Below are 17,483 nucleotides of genomic sequence, written 5' to 3' on the forward strand. Positions count from 1 at the left end.
CGAGCATCATTGCAAGATTAAAAGAATCGATGAGTTAGAAAATCTACTTAGGAAGAACAAAATTCAAGTGCTAGGTACTTCCAAGGATTCAACTCCACCCACTTCAAAGGGAAAAGGGCAAGCACTTATGGCAAACTCAAGTTCTTCTATGGAATGGATACTTGACTCAGGTGCCTCTTATCATATGGGTTCTTCAAAGGGAGACTTTTCTTCATTGAAGCAGTCACAGGTACCGCACATCTTCGTGGGAGATGATACTAAAATGAAAGTTGAAGGAAAAGGACATGTGGAAATGGAAAATGGGGAATTCAAAGATGTTCTCTACGCTCCAAACCTTAGCTCCAATCTCCTCTCAATTTACCAAATCACTCACCTTGGAGATGGTCACAAAGTTGAGTTCCTTCCAGATTCAGTGATGGTGTGCAGTCTAAGAGATGATTCATTGGTTGTAGTGGGGAAAGTCAATCATGACAAGAGGCTTTATTCCTTCTCCCACTTTGTGCCTAAGTCTCCCTCTCAAGCCATGTTGACTCACCCTAATTCACAAACTACAATATGGCATGAGCGGTTTGGTCATCTTGCCTTCTGCTACCTTCAACAACTTTGCTTCAAACACATGGTCAAAGGTCTACCTAACATTTTGTTGATGACTTTTCACGATTCACATGGGTCTACTTTCTTCATCACAAAAGTGAAGTGGTTCATAAGCTTCAAGCCTTCAAAATTGATGTTGAACAAAAATCAAGGAATGCCATCAAGATTCTACGAATGGACAATGAAAGTAGATATGTGGACAAAAGACTTAGAGACTTTTGCAAACTTGAGGGAATTGATCTTCAGAATCCACTAGCATTAAGTCCGCACAAGACAAATGTTGCAGCATTGAGGATTAAGACTCTTAAGACCATGGCAAGTTGCATGATTAATGCCAAGTCTCTTGATCCTACATTAGAAGTTGAAGCTATTAGCAGTGCCACTCACATACTTAACAGGTCTCCTCATATTGCCTTAGACGGGAAGACTCCTTTTGAGGCATGTTGCGGCAGAAAATCAGTTGTGAGTCATTTCAGAGTCTTCGGTTATCCAACATGGGCAAACATATCACATCTAGGGGATGCAAGTCACCAACACCTAGGCCTTTTACTTTCATTTGATATGAAGACAGTGTTAAGGCATATCGACTATTGGATCCCGAGACACATGAAATCTTTGTGGAGAAGGTTGTACACTTTGAGGAAAGTTCACCCAGCTTATCCTCTAATCCTCTCTACACTTCATACGCTGTGGAAACTGATAGTGACACCAGTGATAGTGCTTCAACAGATTCAGACATGTGGGGTTCTATCGACAGTTGCAGCGAGAGGTCATGACATTTGTCTAGTCCACATGCTTATATTGCAACAGTGAAAGGTCCAACATAGCAGGGTACATATTGTCTTCTAGCTCTAGCTTCAGTTGATGACTTCTTGGCAAACATTGTAGGTTTGTTCGTGGAGTCACACACTGTAGACTTGGGAGACATCCTTCATGATTTACATCTTCTCTTTGATGAAGATGATCCTTCTACAGTTGTTGTGAGGGCTCACTCTGATCCTCATGTCCATTCTCTACATGATCAATCTTCACAGGTTGGCGTGATTGTGGATCCTTATGTATAGCAGTTGGAGGAGGTTTCTTTATCATTTGAGGAGACAGTTCTGGAACAGGTTCTACAGCCACTTGAGCAAGTTTCAGGGCGATCATACATCTTCAGGATTGTACCTTTGCCTTTGTTTTTTCCAAAGGGGAGGAACATCATTCAACATTCTTGGACCAGCTTCTACCTCAAAGCGTCTTTCACTGATCAACATTCTTCCTGGGAAGGGGGGGGGGGACTACCTTGTCTCTCTTCCTCTTCTTTCTTATGGGGGGGAATTTTTCCTCTTAGGAGGTTTTGGCCTTCTCATTCTTCTCATTTGTATATATTGGATGTCTGTTGTAATGGGGGGCTCTTGATTACTCCATCCATCCGTGCATCTCTTTTCATCTCTCTTTTTGGGGGAGGGTTTTTCCCATGAGGTTTTCCCTCTTTCTCCGCTTTATGAGAGATTGCATATCATTATGTACATGGGTACCTAACATGGCCAAGTAGCCAGGACCCATTCAGCATTTTCATCCTAGTTTTCGTAAGCTTAAGGGCATTCCCCTAAGTTGCACTTAAGGGAGGGTGTTGGTGTAATAAGTATTTACTATTTACACTTATTTAAGTTTACTTAGGTTAATGCACATTTTTATTATTTATTTATTAGTCATCTAGGAGTATGCGTACTCTTGTGAGTTGTCATGTTGACAACACGGGAGTTCGCACCTCTTTTATGCACATGGTGTCTACAACACAGGAGTTAATACACTAATTAATCACATGGTGTCTACAACATCTCCACTTGAGATACATCTTGTCATTCTTATCTTCTCATTTAGAATGATGGATAAGACATGTGCTTAGTTGTCATGCTTATCTTATCTCTTGGCTCTTTCTAGAGACATTCTAGGTGCTTCCTGAGAGGCCTTTATATACAGGCACTCCTAGTGTGTTTTTATACAACATATAGTGATGTATCAGGACATGCTATAATATATTGATCATACTCTCTTTTTGGTCTACAGTACTGCTTGTGTTCGAGTTCTATAATATCTTGGGTCTTACAAAGAGGAATGAGTACGATGGAGTATTGGTATGTTGCCTTGACCATCAGATTGAGGATACTTGAAGAGATACAAAATGAGATTGCACAACATAGTGCAGGCGTTGACATCTCCATTTCAACCATGATGAGCGATGTTGGGGTTGCACTTGATTTTGAAGATATCAAAGAGGAGAACATCAATGAGACAGAGTTTGGATCAAGATTGGATGAGTTGGGGAAGGTTGTCATCAGGAAGAAGCATTTGGGCACCCTTGCCTCCCTCAATGCCTTTATCGGATATGCGAAAGAATATGAGAAAGATCATGAGAAGACATTGCAAGTAGCAAGCAACATGATGAATGCAGCTGAGCTCAAGATGAAGCACATGCCTTGCCCTCCCATGAAGGAAGTCAACGATAGGCTAGCCAAGTTCATTGCCTTGGCTAAAAAGATGAAAGAAAAGGGTAGAATTATATTAGAGGATCATTTGATGCAAGCCCAAGTGGCAAATTCTCCTTTCTTCTCAGGTAGGATAGATGTCTGATTCAGATTGGCTACCATTTTGGTGCCTTCTCATTGGTTGCCACTTTTCCTTTTTTTCATTGGTCCATTGATGAGGTGGCGTCTTCTCATTGGCCAATCGGATGGCAACCCTAGTTAGGGTTTCTGGGATTTGATCTTGATCATTGATTTTACCTCTTAATCTCTACTATTGGTTGTAATTTTGGCCCCTATATAAGGCCATTTGCTCTCATTTGTAAAAGGTTGAAGAAAATTGTTGCTTAAGATAATACCAAAATTGCTTCTATCATTGTTGTGTTTTGCATGGTGATTAAGATCACTTGGTGTTATTGCATGGTTTCTATTTCCAATAGTTAGAGTTAAATTCCATTGAAGTTGTTAAAGCAGATTTCTTTTCAAGAAAGTTGTTAAGCAAGAGTAAGAATAGATGGATAGTTGCATGATGATATGATAGGGATCCATAAACTAGGCCACTAGCATCCTAGCGGCTTGTTAGGAAGCCTTGCGTGGTAATCTAGTGTTTTTTCCTCGAATCATTGCATCTATGGATTTTGCGCCACTGGTAAGCTTTCATCAGATTTGATCTCCGTCCATTTGCTAATCTTTCCATTCATAGGTGTAGAAGTAAAGCAACGAGTAGTTTTAGAAGTTGGAGTTCATTCAAGAAGAAATTTAGAAAATTTGAGCATTGGTGACGCATATACCCTCCATCATCATCATCAACATTATTTGGTGCTCATATACGTTACAAAGCTAGATTTCATCACCATCACAGTGAAAGTTCAACATCCTTGAAAGAACAACGTAAGCCCGCCTACGTGATTAACCAACAAATCACATTAATATAATTGAGTTAGTATTCATAGGTGTAAGGAACCTTGGAGTTTATCTCATGTTCTTCATGGGTATTTACTTTTCAAGAGATGATTGAGTGTTTGATATTCCATATCAAGTATTCAATTGCTATATGTTATGTAATGGTACAAAATTGACATCAACAAAATGTAATTCTTCCCTTATTATTCTTTATAATCTGATGTATAATGTATTGATTATATATGTATATAAAGTACACATATTTTTGAAACAACTACTTACAGATGTAAATAACAATGGAATTAAAGATTATGTAGATGAATATAATCATTAAGTATTATGTTATCTTATTTTTATTATCGAAAATAGAAAATAAAGAGTTATGTCACAATCATTTATGTTGTTGTTAGTGATAGGCATCAGTTAAATTACTAACATCCTAATTAATGTTAATCCGCTCTTAAGAAGTATTTGCCTTGATCTTTTCCTTCGAGAATGTTCTTGCAGGAAAAAGGAGATTGGTATTAGATTCAAAGAGAGTTTGACACTTACTCAAAGGCAACTTTGGATGAGGAGCTCAGATGATTGATATTCTTAGGGAGTTCAAAAGTCCATGTGTGTGATTGTATGATTTTAATCGGCCTACCCCTTGTGTACATCATGATGAAGTGACGACTTCCAAACGATTATCACTTGTATTTGCAGAGGTTATTGGAAGGTTACGATCTTACAATAACTTAAATCATGATATGCATTCTATGCAAATGTTGAAACAGATCATAATAAATTATATCTTGTAAATTGACAACTAAGTGTTAGATGTCATTCAGCTGATGGTCTATGAGTTGTTTGTATAGATATAGGATAGGTATTTGGTGGATATCATGTGTTGATATTTTGCAAACTATTACCATATTCAGTACATGGTGAATATCATGTGTATTTTGTAGGCCATTAGTATTTGGTGAATATCATATGTTGATATTTTGGAGGCCAATACTCATGATATCAAATGTGATATAAAAATGGCAGAGATCTTCTGATCAAAGATATCCTTCAGTTTTTCTACTTTGAATATTACTAATGATATAATATCTCCGTGTTTATCCTCTCTAGCTAAGAGGGAGTGTTAATGTTTGGTAGCTTCAGTCGAATAAACATTGAGACAATGTTGTTGTAAATATATACATTTGTATATATATTTATTATATGTGATACATACGTACACAGTACACACACACACACACATATATTATGTGAGAAATTAATATAATAATAATTCATGGAAATTATTTATATATATATATATATATATAATTTAAATTAATTATTATATTAATTATCTAAAAACGAATAGACATGTTTAATGAATGGACATGTTTCTTCCTCGCTTATGCTCATTACAAATACATGAGGTTGCTGCCTTTGGAACACACATACCGGATAGGCAGTGCTATTACATTTGCAGCAATTCTCATATTCTTAGCATTTTGAAACTCAAGATTACAAATAATTGTTTTTTGGGAAAACATGACAAAGAACCACAAAGGAACCTGATGCATCTTTGTGAATGACAGAATCCAGAAATGATTTTTGAGGACAAAGGAATCCCACGCGTCTTAGAGAATGACATAATCTGGAAACAATTTTCGAGTATAAAACCAAAAAAGATAGTTGGCATAAAATCTGAGACATGGATTAGAAAATAAAATACCATTTTAAAGGAAAATGGTAAAAGCTTTCTAAAAACTAGAGAGCCCTCCCTAACTGTGGAAACCTTGACTGGGACATAAAAGAGCACATCCTTAATTTTTGAGGAAAAAAATCTAGACCCAATTTTATTTTCAAGGGACAAAATTATTGAAATCCACCTAGTTTTTTTCAAGGGAAAAAAACAAAAATTCACCAAAGAATTTTTATGGGGAAAAATTCACTTCCCTTTTGGCCTGAGATCAAATCGAAATGAACACAGAATAAGGGTGTGAAAAATTGTTGTCAACCCTAGCCATTGCAGGTTGCAGAAATAAAGATGGATGCATACCAGAAAACCCAGGCAGTTGAGAACAAATGCAAAAGAGAGGGGGTCCGATTATAAAAAATAACACAGAAAGGATGTAAAACATGTCATTATGAGATGAAAACAGTCCACCTAAACACGGGCATAGAGACGTGAGTTTTTAAGACAAAAAGTTTCCGTAGTGAAAACCCTCCATGCAGGCAGAAGAAGGCTGTAAAACACCAAAGAAATTGTGCGCTTAGAGAAAGAAGACAAAAAATGTAAATATGTGGCTTCAAAAAATTCTAATATAGAACCAACATGGGTCGAAAAACAAAAACACAAGCTTGGAGGTCATGGGAAGGAATTAACAAACCATCGATTGAATTTTTGTAGACAGAAAACCCTTGAAACATTGCCAACAATTTTTTTTCATAACAGAAAGGATTGAAAGCAAAAAATTTGAGACATGGATTAGAATACAAAAGGGTGGCTTTTTTCCATAACAGGAAAGAGTGAAACTCTAAAGCTAAAAATTTGAGACATGGATTAGAATACGAAAGGATAACACTTTTCCATAACAGAAAAGATTGAAAGCTAAAAATTGAATAGAAAGTTGCTAAGCCAACTAAACAACTTTAATAATAGAAAGTTGCTAAAAATTTACGGATTGGCTCAATTTAAGTTACATAGCCGTTATGATTTGCAAGATACTATCTTGAATTTAAAACTGATAACTTGATGTATTTGCTAGACTATTGCTGATTTGATGCTCTAATGATTTGATGATCTACTAAGAGTAAAGAAGATTGTTGAAAGTGCAAATGTAAGAATTGATGAAAGACTTCAGGTGCAAGAAAGTACTTCTGAATATAATTCAGAGGAGGATGTTAATCAGGCAAGCACAAGTGCTAAATGAATTTCTGAGGTGATTTTCTTGGATGATTGATGTTTGGATCGATTTTCTGCTTTGAAGATGAATTGATAATTGGTGACAATTTGATTTCTATTTTGTTTACTTTGTTGACTTAATCTTTGCTGATTGATAGATTGCTTGATTTCTTGATGTATTGATGAGTGATGGTGTATTGTTGTTTTTTTTGGAATTATATAAACTTGTTACTGGTTGTCATTGAAACCTCTATTGCAGTATTTGTAAGATTATATCATCACACATTGTCTAATCAGTACTATTTGATCAAGTTTCAGCCTACATAGAAACTACAGAGGATATGTTTATAAGGAATTGCATTGGTTAGATGTCGAGATATTCTATCAGGCTTTTAAGAAAGAGTTATTCATTGTAGATAAATGCAAGATGTTTGTGGTGGTTGAGGACTGTGTATATCCTTTGTATGCAACATCTGTAAACTGATGGACAGACAGAGGTGGTGAACAGGAGTTTGGGTAATTTGCTGAGAAGTTCGATTGGAGAAGTCTTGTAGTTGGGATTTAGTTTTCACACAAGCAGAATTTGCATATAACAGTTTGGTGAATAGTAGTATAGGGAAAACACCTTTTGAAGCAGTTACTTGTACGAGTCGTAAAGTTGTTCCAGAGCTGAGAGATCTTAAGCTGGAAAACAAGAGGAGTGCTGAAACAGAGAAGTTTGTGACTTACGTGAAGAAATTACATGAGGAAGTCAACTTCACTTGAAAGCATGAATCAGAAGTATAAGGATAAGGCTAGCAGAATTAGGAGATGGATTTTTCAGTAGGAGAAGATATGGTTCATTTGAAGAGGGGGAGATTTTCAGTAGGAACTTATAACAAATCGAAGAAGATGAAGTTTGGACCTTGTAAGATTCTGAAGAGGTTTGATTGTAGGAATGCTTATGAAGTTGAGTTACCTGAGGTTATGGATATTTCACCTATATTCAATATTCCAGATTTGTATGAGTATCATGACACTGAAAGAAGTAGTATCAGATGTACAAAAATTATCTCACAGATACTACAGACATTGACGTGCTTACACAAGAGGTCATATACAGAGTAATAATAATTCCATCCCATACACAATGCTCTCCCTAAAAGATATATAACATTCTACAGTCATAGAGATTGCAAACTTCCATATATCTGATGTCTCACACGATAATGCTAAATTAATCACTGTTAGTGTTCTCATTATAATTCCCTTCAACGCATGGAGTATATTTGCTGCAGCAAAAAACACCGATTGAATAGGCTTTCATAAGGCAACACCAGGAGTCTCTACTGTTTCACAGCAGTGAACTGACGGCAATAAAGACATAAGATGATTCCAGTCCATAGTGACACACAAGTCAGACAAAACATAAATGAGAGCCATTGACATTAAGGTGAAGCCTGAAGCAATATCGTTTGAAACTCAGTTTGAAGACAAAATACATATTGAACAATAGTAACCGATGCCAATAGAAATGTCAATATCACTTAAATGGTAATCTCATTACAGTTTGAAGACCCTTGCACACGGTTACCATAAATCTGGGTGGCGTCAGCTATATGAAGAAGCTGATTTACCTTACGAATCTAAATCAATGACCATCAACAGAAGAAACACCCATGGTAGCGAATATGCTAGCTACAATAAAACAGCCACAGTTGAGATATAAACTCAAAGTCGAAAATGTGCATCACAGGTACGGAAAATGTCTCCTGCAGCTACAAACATAAACGCAGATCTAGTGGAACACTGTTTATAAATCCTTAACTACTTATAAACAGTAATGGTCTGACAGGGGCAATGCACTGGAATATCCCTGTATCAATATCTGATTTTAATGAATACTTTAAGTATTTCTGAAAAGATTTTGTATTGAATGAATTAGAATCGGAAACTCTATTGAATGATTTGAATCTGAAACTGTATTCAATGATTATATGCTGGTAATGAGAAGTAGTATGGAAGTCAGAGAATTTTAACAGGAGCCTAGAATGACACTATATTGTAATGCTTCTTTAATGGTCATCTTAGTTTCTTTAGGCAGTTTCTTTTTGTGTCTTTGAACAAATTTTCTCCTTACGAATCGTGTCATTTAAAAAAAAAATTCTTTTTAAAATCATTTTAGGGTTTTTTGGTATCTTCCAAAAAAGTTCATGATTGGTGTTGCTAGTCTCAGTATTTTTTTTATTTTTCCCAAAAAAATCTTGTGTGTTTGGCATTTTCCCTGCATAAATTGTTGTTTCTTGCAGGTCAGTTTTTGGGTCGTAGTACTCATTTGCAAGGCTCTTGCTGTTTTTTCAGAAGCAGTGGAGGGTTTGACGGTTTTCTCCTCAAATTGTTGTTTCAATTTAGGAAGCTATTTTTTGTATGTCTGGCTACAAGGAGGGACGATTTTGTTTCTAAACATCAGGTTGGATGGATTTTGATTATCCTGGATATTTCTGGAAATTCTGTAGAATCAGTGTCTCCACATCGGAGTGTTTTGACAAGAAGGCAGCAGGGTTCTATGTGTTACCAAAAACCTATGATTTGTCTTCTGTAGGATTGGTGGAACAATGACCATTAAAGGAGGGTATTAAAATATTGTAATGTTTCTTTAATGGTCATCTTAGTTGCTTTAGGAAGTTTCCTTTTATGTCTTTTTTCATGATTGTTTTAGTTTGAAACAGTGTCTTTGTAAATCTATTTAAGGAGCCTTCATCTCCTTTGTTTAACACATCGACTTATCATACCAATCACAACAAACCAAATTAATTTGTATGCCAGTTATTCCCTTCATACAAGACCCTCATATCATATACTCTGTTATATATAATATAAAAAGCAGCTTAATAAGGCAATCTTTATCAAGTTAAAGTGAAAAAGGGTGCCCCAAAGCTCTATTGCATCGTTAAACCTTTAATATCCTATGGCTGGGACCCACTTCATATTATTGCTTTCCAAAATAGAAACGGTACAACAGATGAAGTATTTGGTAAGGCCATGGTACCTCAAAAGTGTAAGAATTTGGTATAGCTCTGATACCATGTAAGAATTTGCCTTAGGGCAAAATCGCCTAGGATCAAGGATTTCAAGCACAAGCACAAGAATAAACCAATAAGGTATGATCAGAATAACAATATCCAAAATTGATGTATTGTCATTGCATGCACTCTAGGAGTGCTTGTATATAAAAGCCTCTAAGATGCCTCTAGAATGGTTCTAGAAAGAGCTAGGAGATAAGATAAGCATGACAACTAAGCACACGTCTTATCCTTCATTATAGATGAGAGGATAAGTATGACAAGGTGTATCTCATACAGATATGTTGTAGACACCATGTACTTAATTAGAGTGCTAACTCCTGTGTTGTCAACATGACAACTCACAAGAGTACGCATACTCCTAGTTGACTAACTAATAAATAATAAAATACTTAAGTAAACTTAAGTAAAGTGTAAATAGTGAATACTTATTTACATCAACAGTTAAAGTGAAAAAGGGTGCCCCAAAGCTCTATTGCATTGTTAAACCTTTAACATCCTGTGGCTGGGACCCACTTCATATTATTGCTTTCCAAAATAGAAACTGTACAACAGATGAAGTATTTGGTAAGGCGATGGTACCTCAAAAGCATTAATTATTTCTAGTCTCCTACCTCTATATATTTGGGCTTATCAATTTTGCTTATGCAGCGTGGAGATGGGCTACTATGGCATGGGATCTCCAATGAATGTATCCGGGCCCTCTTATTAGTGCAATATTAAGAATTTGTATTTGAGGAATTTAAATCTTTTGCTTTTGAATATTATATATTTTCTCTTTAGAACATGAATGGCAGGTACAAGAAACCATATGAGCTGATAAAATATAGTAAAACCAAACAAAACTGGTTCCCGTGTCAGAAATCACCCCCTCTAAACATGGTCATTCCCTTGTAAAAGTGTATGGCTGGCAACTTGGAAATAATGCATCAATCAATACCAATATTTCATTTAAGCTTATGTATTAATATCAAATTGTTGTGATAATGTAATAAAACTTATATATTAAGAAATAATTTTCTTGAATGAGTCGCTGGGAGATGCAATGGAATAATATATATATAATATTATTGCAGGGAAGATATCATGGAATATTTCTATGTATAATTTCAAAAATAGAACTTTACTTGATGTTCCAGTATAATTCTCCTCCAAGCTGTTATGATTTCCTTGATTAATAATTCATGCCATAATTTTAAAAATAAATCATATCCTGAAATTCTTTGGAAGTGCTTTCAAATCTGCTGTATCAGAGGTTTTTGTCAATAAATCTCTTAGTTTGCCCTTGGAAGGTTTTAGTCCTTCAAGGCTTACCATGGTTTAGGTATTCATCTGAGCTTGATAAGGAGAAATAAGGGTTATGTCCCCAACTCTCTTTATGAACTTGTGAGGGGTTTGATATTCCAAAAATTCTAGACTGATTCCCTGATTGAATGATTGATTGATTTATTGCTTGATTGGTGAATTGTTTGTTTGCTTGATTCCAAGATGAATATGATGATCGATGAAATGATTTGACTGTCAATGAACTGATTTGCCCTATCTATCCGTTTCTTGGAGTCACAACCCTTAACAAGAAATGACTCACCACCTTCATCACTGCCTTCTGAGAATAATGATTTATATTCCAAGGAAATAATCTCCCTCTTTCATCTTATTATTGGGGTAGTGACAACTTTCTCTTTTATCGAAGGAGTCACAACCCTTCCTATTGGGGAAAAAATGATTCGGGTTTGATTTTTTTTTTTGCTACGTTATGAAAATTGCTAGCACTGCATTTTATTATTTGATTGCATGAGTACTATAATTTCAATCTTCAAGATATTAATTTGTAAATGCTGTGATCTAACATTTTCTGTGGGGGCGTGACATAAGGAGTTGATTGTCTCTTATATTTGTGTTATATGGTCTTAGATACTTGTTTGTTGGAGTGGCAATCAAGAAATTGTAGTCGAAGATACGCAAGTGTGCAAACCTAAGCTCATTGAGATGATCAAGTAAAAATGTTTAATGGAAAGTTGTCATTACTAATCATGTAAGTTTAGCTTTCAATCTACAATTGATTGCTATCAGAAATTTGAGATATATAAGGTGGAATTGATGGTTGTCTGAAATAAATTAGGAGTTTTGAAGACAACACTCAGATTTAAAAATGCTGTATAAGAACATAATTTCATGTATAAAAGAAGAATATTGAGATCAATATGAGGCAAAATATAAAGGTCCATTACAACCATGTTCCTGTGATACCAAGTTCTACAGTGGGATCATGGTGAGAAACAAACTTGGCGTCCTTGATGTGGTTTATTGAATCATGTGGTCGATTGGTGATGCTCATGTTGAGGGGAATTTGAGTTCTATATTCTCAAGAAAGTGCTGCAACAATATGCAATCTTCCATTGCATTGCAAAACCAAAATTTTATTGTGGGGACAGTTTTAATCCCACCAGAGTGGAATGATTGTGTATCTTACTTCTTGGTAGCATTCTACAACACAACTATATGGATTGAAACTTGATTTCTATACAGTATAAGTTGGTTAAGATTCAACGATCTGTAGAAAAATTTAAGACTATAAAAAGTTACAAGTGTTTGTAAAAATGAGGATGTGGAGTTAATAGAGATTTCAGCTCCAAATAAGATCCAGGTCATTGCCAGAAATTACAGAGTGGCTTAATTGCAGATGCATATTTTATATTTTAAGGAAGGGACTTAAAGCATATGAAGCCAAAATATAGCCTGAGCAAGGTTATTGCCAAAATAATGCTTAGGGTTGGTGGACAATTGCAGATGCAACAATCTCCAGCATTTGAAGTTAATGCGTTGAGATCAGCACTTCTTTGACACTTGGTAATCTTTCAAGAAGCCATCATTTAAAATGGGAACCTGTTTAAAACTACCCTTACAAGCTGAATGGCCACATAATTATAATCTATTTAGAGTGGTATGGTTAGTGTAATGATAACTGGAACAACAGTTAAATTTAAGGTTTTTTGTGCAGGTTGACTATTTTGAGCCCTTGCATAATTTAATTCATTCCTAGTTTAAAAAGTGTCTCAAGTGAAAGTTGTTTATTAGATTCTCTTGCAAAATTGCTTAGAGCATCTTTCTTTGATGTTGTAAATTGTGCTTGATTTAATTTGGATTCTGAAAGAATCCCTGTTAAGTTTGTTGGCAGTTGTTGGTTCAGCTCAGAATATTGAACAGCATTCTTCCCTATTCTCTTCTAATAGTTGAAGAGTCCTATGTGCCTCACAAATTAAGAATGACCTATAGTAATTCTCTGCTGAATCTTCTCCAATGTAGGAAGTAGCCTTCTCTGAAAATGAAACTTCTTTATAATTATATGACTGTTGGTGTTGAATGTTTGCAGGGATGCAATCTTCCCACATAATGTTTGGCTATTTTACCTGTGCCCATAACATTTGTTTTTTTTTTGAACAAGATTGATTAATTAATTTCATTTACAATTAAATGTATATCAACCAAAAAAAATTATGTTCAATGAAAATCATTGTTTTGTCTGATTATTGCTCAAGGTGATTAAACCTATATTACACCAAGTTTTAAGGAAGGGGATTGTTTTTACAGGATTGATTTTGGACATTGAAATATTTATATGATGACATTGATAAGGCGTGTTCCTCACATACATTATAAAACTTTAGTGCAGAAGTTTAGAGCTGGCAATTTTACACAAATTATCAAAATTTCATTATGTTCATTGTTAACATGTATATATATAATATTGATAAATGTTCCCGTCCCTGAAACAGGGATGGGGTATGAAAATGCTGGATGTATCCTGGATATATCTAGTTTGTATGCGGTGTTTACAGGCAGATCTTTGTTCTGTTCAAGTCTTCAAATACTGTACATGTCCTCACCAAGGAGCTGATTCTCCTCTGTAACATTTGTATGCTTATTCTCTTTAAAAACAGGACTGATCTATAAGATGAAAATTGCATAGGTTATGTAGTTACTGTTGGATTTTAACCCAGAAACCAGATAAACAGCAATAATGAATGACCAGAAAAGATGCAAGAGACACAAAGAAATATCCTGGGAAAACCCTTCAAGAATGGAGGGGAAAACCCAGCCACACACAACAAAAGATCATTTTATTGATAATAAAATTCAAGTGTACAATGCCTTTTGCTTGAAGTGATATATATAACTTAAATAGAGACTCTTCACATACTAACCGAAAGTCTCTTCAATTTCCTAAATATAACTCTTTATTACAAATACAACTCTTTGTATTTCCATGCCTTAATGCATGTCTAATGTCAAGTCTTTATATTTAATATTACAATTTAATCATAACTGTCCTTTTCAGCTGAAAGTCACCATACCGATAATAACGTCCATATTTCTAGAGATAAAGATCTCTATCGCAGCTACAAACTTCAACAGTTAAATGTTGATTTCTCAATTGTAACCATGTGAAAGGCCAAATTGGTTGGTATCATCTGGATTTTGTGCTATGAATGTGAAAGTTAATGTATGGATTTCAGAAGTTGATTGACAAAGCATGAAGGTGTAAGAGGAACTGGCAATTCACTAGGTATGATGTGAGCTGTGACATTACCATAAAACTATAAATCCGTACCTCCTCGAGCTTTTAAAAGCTTGTGTCTGCAATATTAGTAAAGGCAAATTTACACCTTTTTTGCCATACTAGTCAATGAAGTGGCATTTATTTGAAAGTAAAATGAAACCCCTCAATTGAGTTGAGCGTAGTTTGTGAGTACACTTGAACAGGCTTCATTTCTTTCCATCTAGTTTCACCCTGCACTAACCACACAGGTAGCAGTGCCTTCACAATAAGTTTACATATTTATAATGTAATGAAAAAGAGGTTAGGTTATAGTAATGTCTAGGTATCCTAAGTTGTTTAGCATACTTTTCCAATTTCTACATTAATGGATAGTATCAAACACAGGAACAAGCTTTAGAAGAATATTGGAAATCTTGGCTGATAGAAGATGTAAAATGGATCACTAAAGGATTCTGACTGGTGAGGTATGTTAGGATGTGCTTGCTTATCTTTTGCATCTATCCTTGAGGAACTGTTGCACTGTGTGACTTATTTACCAACTTGTCCTCGGTCCTTGACTCGCTGATTCAAGATTCTCTAATCTATATGCAGCTGTAATTAACCATCTGATGATTTAAACACTATTTTGTTAAACTGAACTTAGAAATGATCATATTAGTAGAATTTTGGCCGGCCTTGTCTTACCTTTGAAACACCTAGTTACTTGCACGTAATTAGTGATTGGTTAACTAGTACTCTAAACTCAACAATATGTAATTGGCTCACTATTAGGAAAGACCAGGTTAACCAGAACAGATCCTGTATAAGACATTTGCTATTTATCTTGTCAATATACTTCTATTGCATCTTGTATGTGACAAGGATGACACACTTCAGCGATATCTCCAACAGTATGTTAAATATTGAAGTAGAAAGTACAATGGGCTGGATATTCTTTAAAAACTTTCATTGTTCTTTAGGCCATACTCCTACAAACTTTGCTTGCAAACTCAAGTGGTTGGAATAATCATTGTGCTTACAGTGTTTGTATACATGCATATGAGTTTGCTTTAGAGAAAGTCATTGGTTTTTTAAAAGAAATCTGCATCTCTTTTATCTTGAGATTATGAAGAAAAATAATGTGCATCTGATTTTGCTCTGGAGAAAGATGATTGGAAAATATGTCTTGTCAGTCAACCATAATAATGATTTGACATCATGACTCTTTTCTGGGCTCCTGAATTATGAGTTTGCTTACGATAAATGCAGTTTTTTTTTGATTACACCCTTTGGAAGATAATTGTGCCTTATGTTCCAGCACATGGATATGCTTAAATTCTGTTAAAAATTTATGTTCCAGCACATGGATATGCTTAAATTCTGTTAAAAATTCTTTCTTGTCAATCTTTCCTTTTTTTGACCCATTACCATATAATGCGGCATGTAATAATATTTTCTAATAATATCTTTGTAATGCATTTTTGAATGTTGTAAATTTTTTCCTACTGTGACATCAGGATGGAGTTTTTCTAATCTATTGCCCCTGAAATCTATTAGGAAAAACTTGAGCGGCGGAGGCAAATGCCTTACCACATGCATATCAATCTTGAATTACTTGAAGCTGTTCATCTGATTTGTGCGATGCTTCTGGAGGTGCCAAATATGGCTGCAAATGCACATGATGTTAGAAGAAAGGTGATAAGTAAGCCATTCCGGCGTATATTGGAAATAAATGAGAAGCAAACATTCACTGGTCCTCCTGAGAATGTCCGTGATCATGTTATGGCTGCAACCCGAGCATTGAGTAAGGGTGATTGGGAAAAAGCATACAAAGTCATTGTAAGTCTTGATGCTTGGAAGCTTATTCGAGAAAGGGATAGTGTGCTAGATATGTTGAAGTTAAAAATTCGTGAAGAAGCTCTGAGAACCTACCTATTCACATATTCCTCATGCTATGGTTCCCTCAGCTTAGATCAGCTTACAACCATGTTTGAGCTTTCTGAAGCACAAGTACATAGCATGGTGAGTAAGATGATGATTGCAGAAGAACTTCATGCGAGCTGGGACCAGCCGACAAGGTGCATTGTTACTCATAATGTGGAGCCTACCAGATTACAAGCTTTGGCAATACAGTTTTCTGAGAAATTGTCGGTTCTCATTGACAGTAATGAGAGAGCTTTTGATGCTCGAACAGGAGGTGGATTAGAGGGACCTCTGGGAACGAGGAGGAGAGACACACAAGACTATGCTGGTGCTGCTTCTGGTCGGTGGCAAAATGATTTTTCTAATGGACAAGGCAGACAGGGTGGTTATTCTGCTCGGTCAACCTATACGGGTGCACGTAATGCTGGTGGCCAGGCACGTACTGGTGCTTCAGGAGGCATGTTTTCAAAAGATCGATTTGGTCAAGGAGGCAGGGGTGGAGCTGCATATTCTTCGGGTTATCAAAGCACACGCTACCAAGATGCATATAGTAGTGTTGGGAGAACTCCTTACCAAACAGGCTCAGCATCCTCTGCTGGTGTCAGAGGTACTCAGTCTGATGGAGCAGCTCGGATGGTTAGCTTAACAAGATCGGGCAGGTTTTAGTGGCTTATCTCATTTTCATTTTTGAACTAAAGTTTTTAGTTACAAGGTGGATCGCAGACAATCTAGATTTTGAAAATATTGTTTTGAAGTTCAAATCTGATTAAGTAATCTACTTTGCTTTTGATTTATTATGTCCATAAATCATGCTTGTTTAAGTTGATGCCATGTGCTTGGAATGAATCTGTAGAAGCTGAGAAGATTATAACACAAATGGGGACTAAATGAAATGATGTGGCACTTAGTGGACAAATGGTTGCTTAGTTAAGGATCTCTATTTCACTGACATATAACCTGATAGAGAGATGAAATCATCTGTGGCTATCGGCAGAAATCTTGGCGTTCTTGAATATTTAGGCACAGATATTAGAACCTATACCAACGAGCAATTTATATATCCACTT

General features: G+C 35.7%; 1 protein-coding gene across 1 annotated transcript in view; it reads left to right on the forward strand.

Moving 5' to 3' along the window:
- The window catches only part of LOC149532251 (eukaryotic translation initiation factor 3 subunit C-like), a 31,878-nt gene extending 14,668 nt beyond the window's left edge, over positions 1-17,210 (forward strand). Inside the window, exon 4 of the mRNA XM_089807013.1 lies at positions 16,051-17,210. Coding sequence (XP_089663139.1) covers positions 16,051-17,082 — 1,032 coding nt within the window. The 3' untranslated portion in view covers positions 17,083-17,210. The remainder of the gene's footprint in view (positions 1-16,050) is intronic.
- Positions 17,211-17,483: the final 273 nt, after the last annotated feature.

Source organism: Cupressus sempervirens, chromosome 10, assembly GCF_028749045.1.
Source record: "Cupressus sempervirens isolate cs-2001-9-10 chromosome 10, ASM2874904v1, whole genome shotgun sequence".
In the NCBI taxonomy this organism is placed as follows: Eukaryota; Viridiplantae; Streptophyta; class Pinopsida; order Cupressales; family Cupressaceae; genus Cupressus; species Cupressus sempervirens.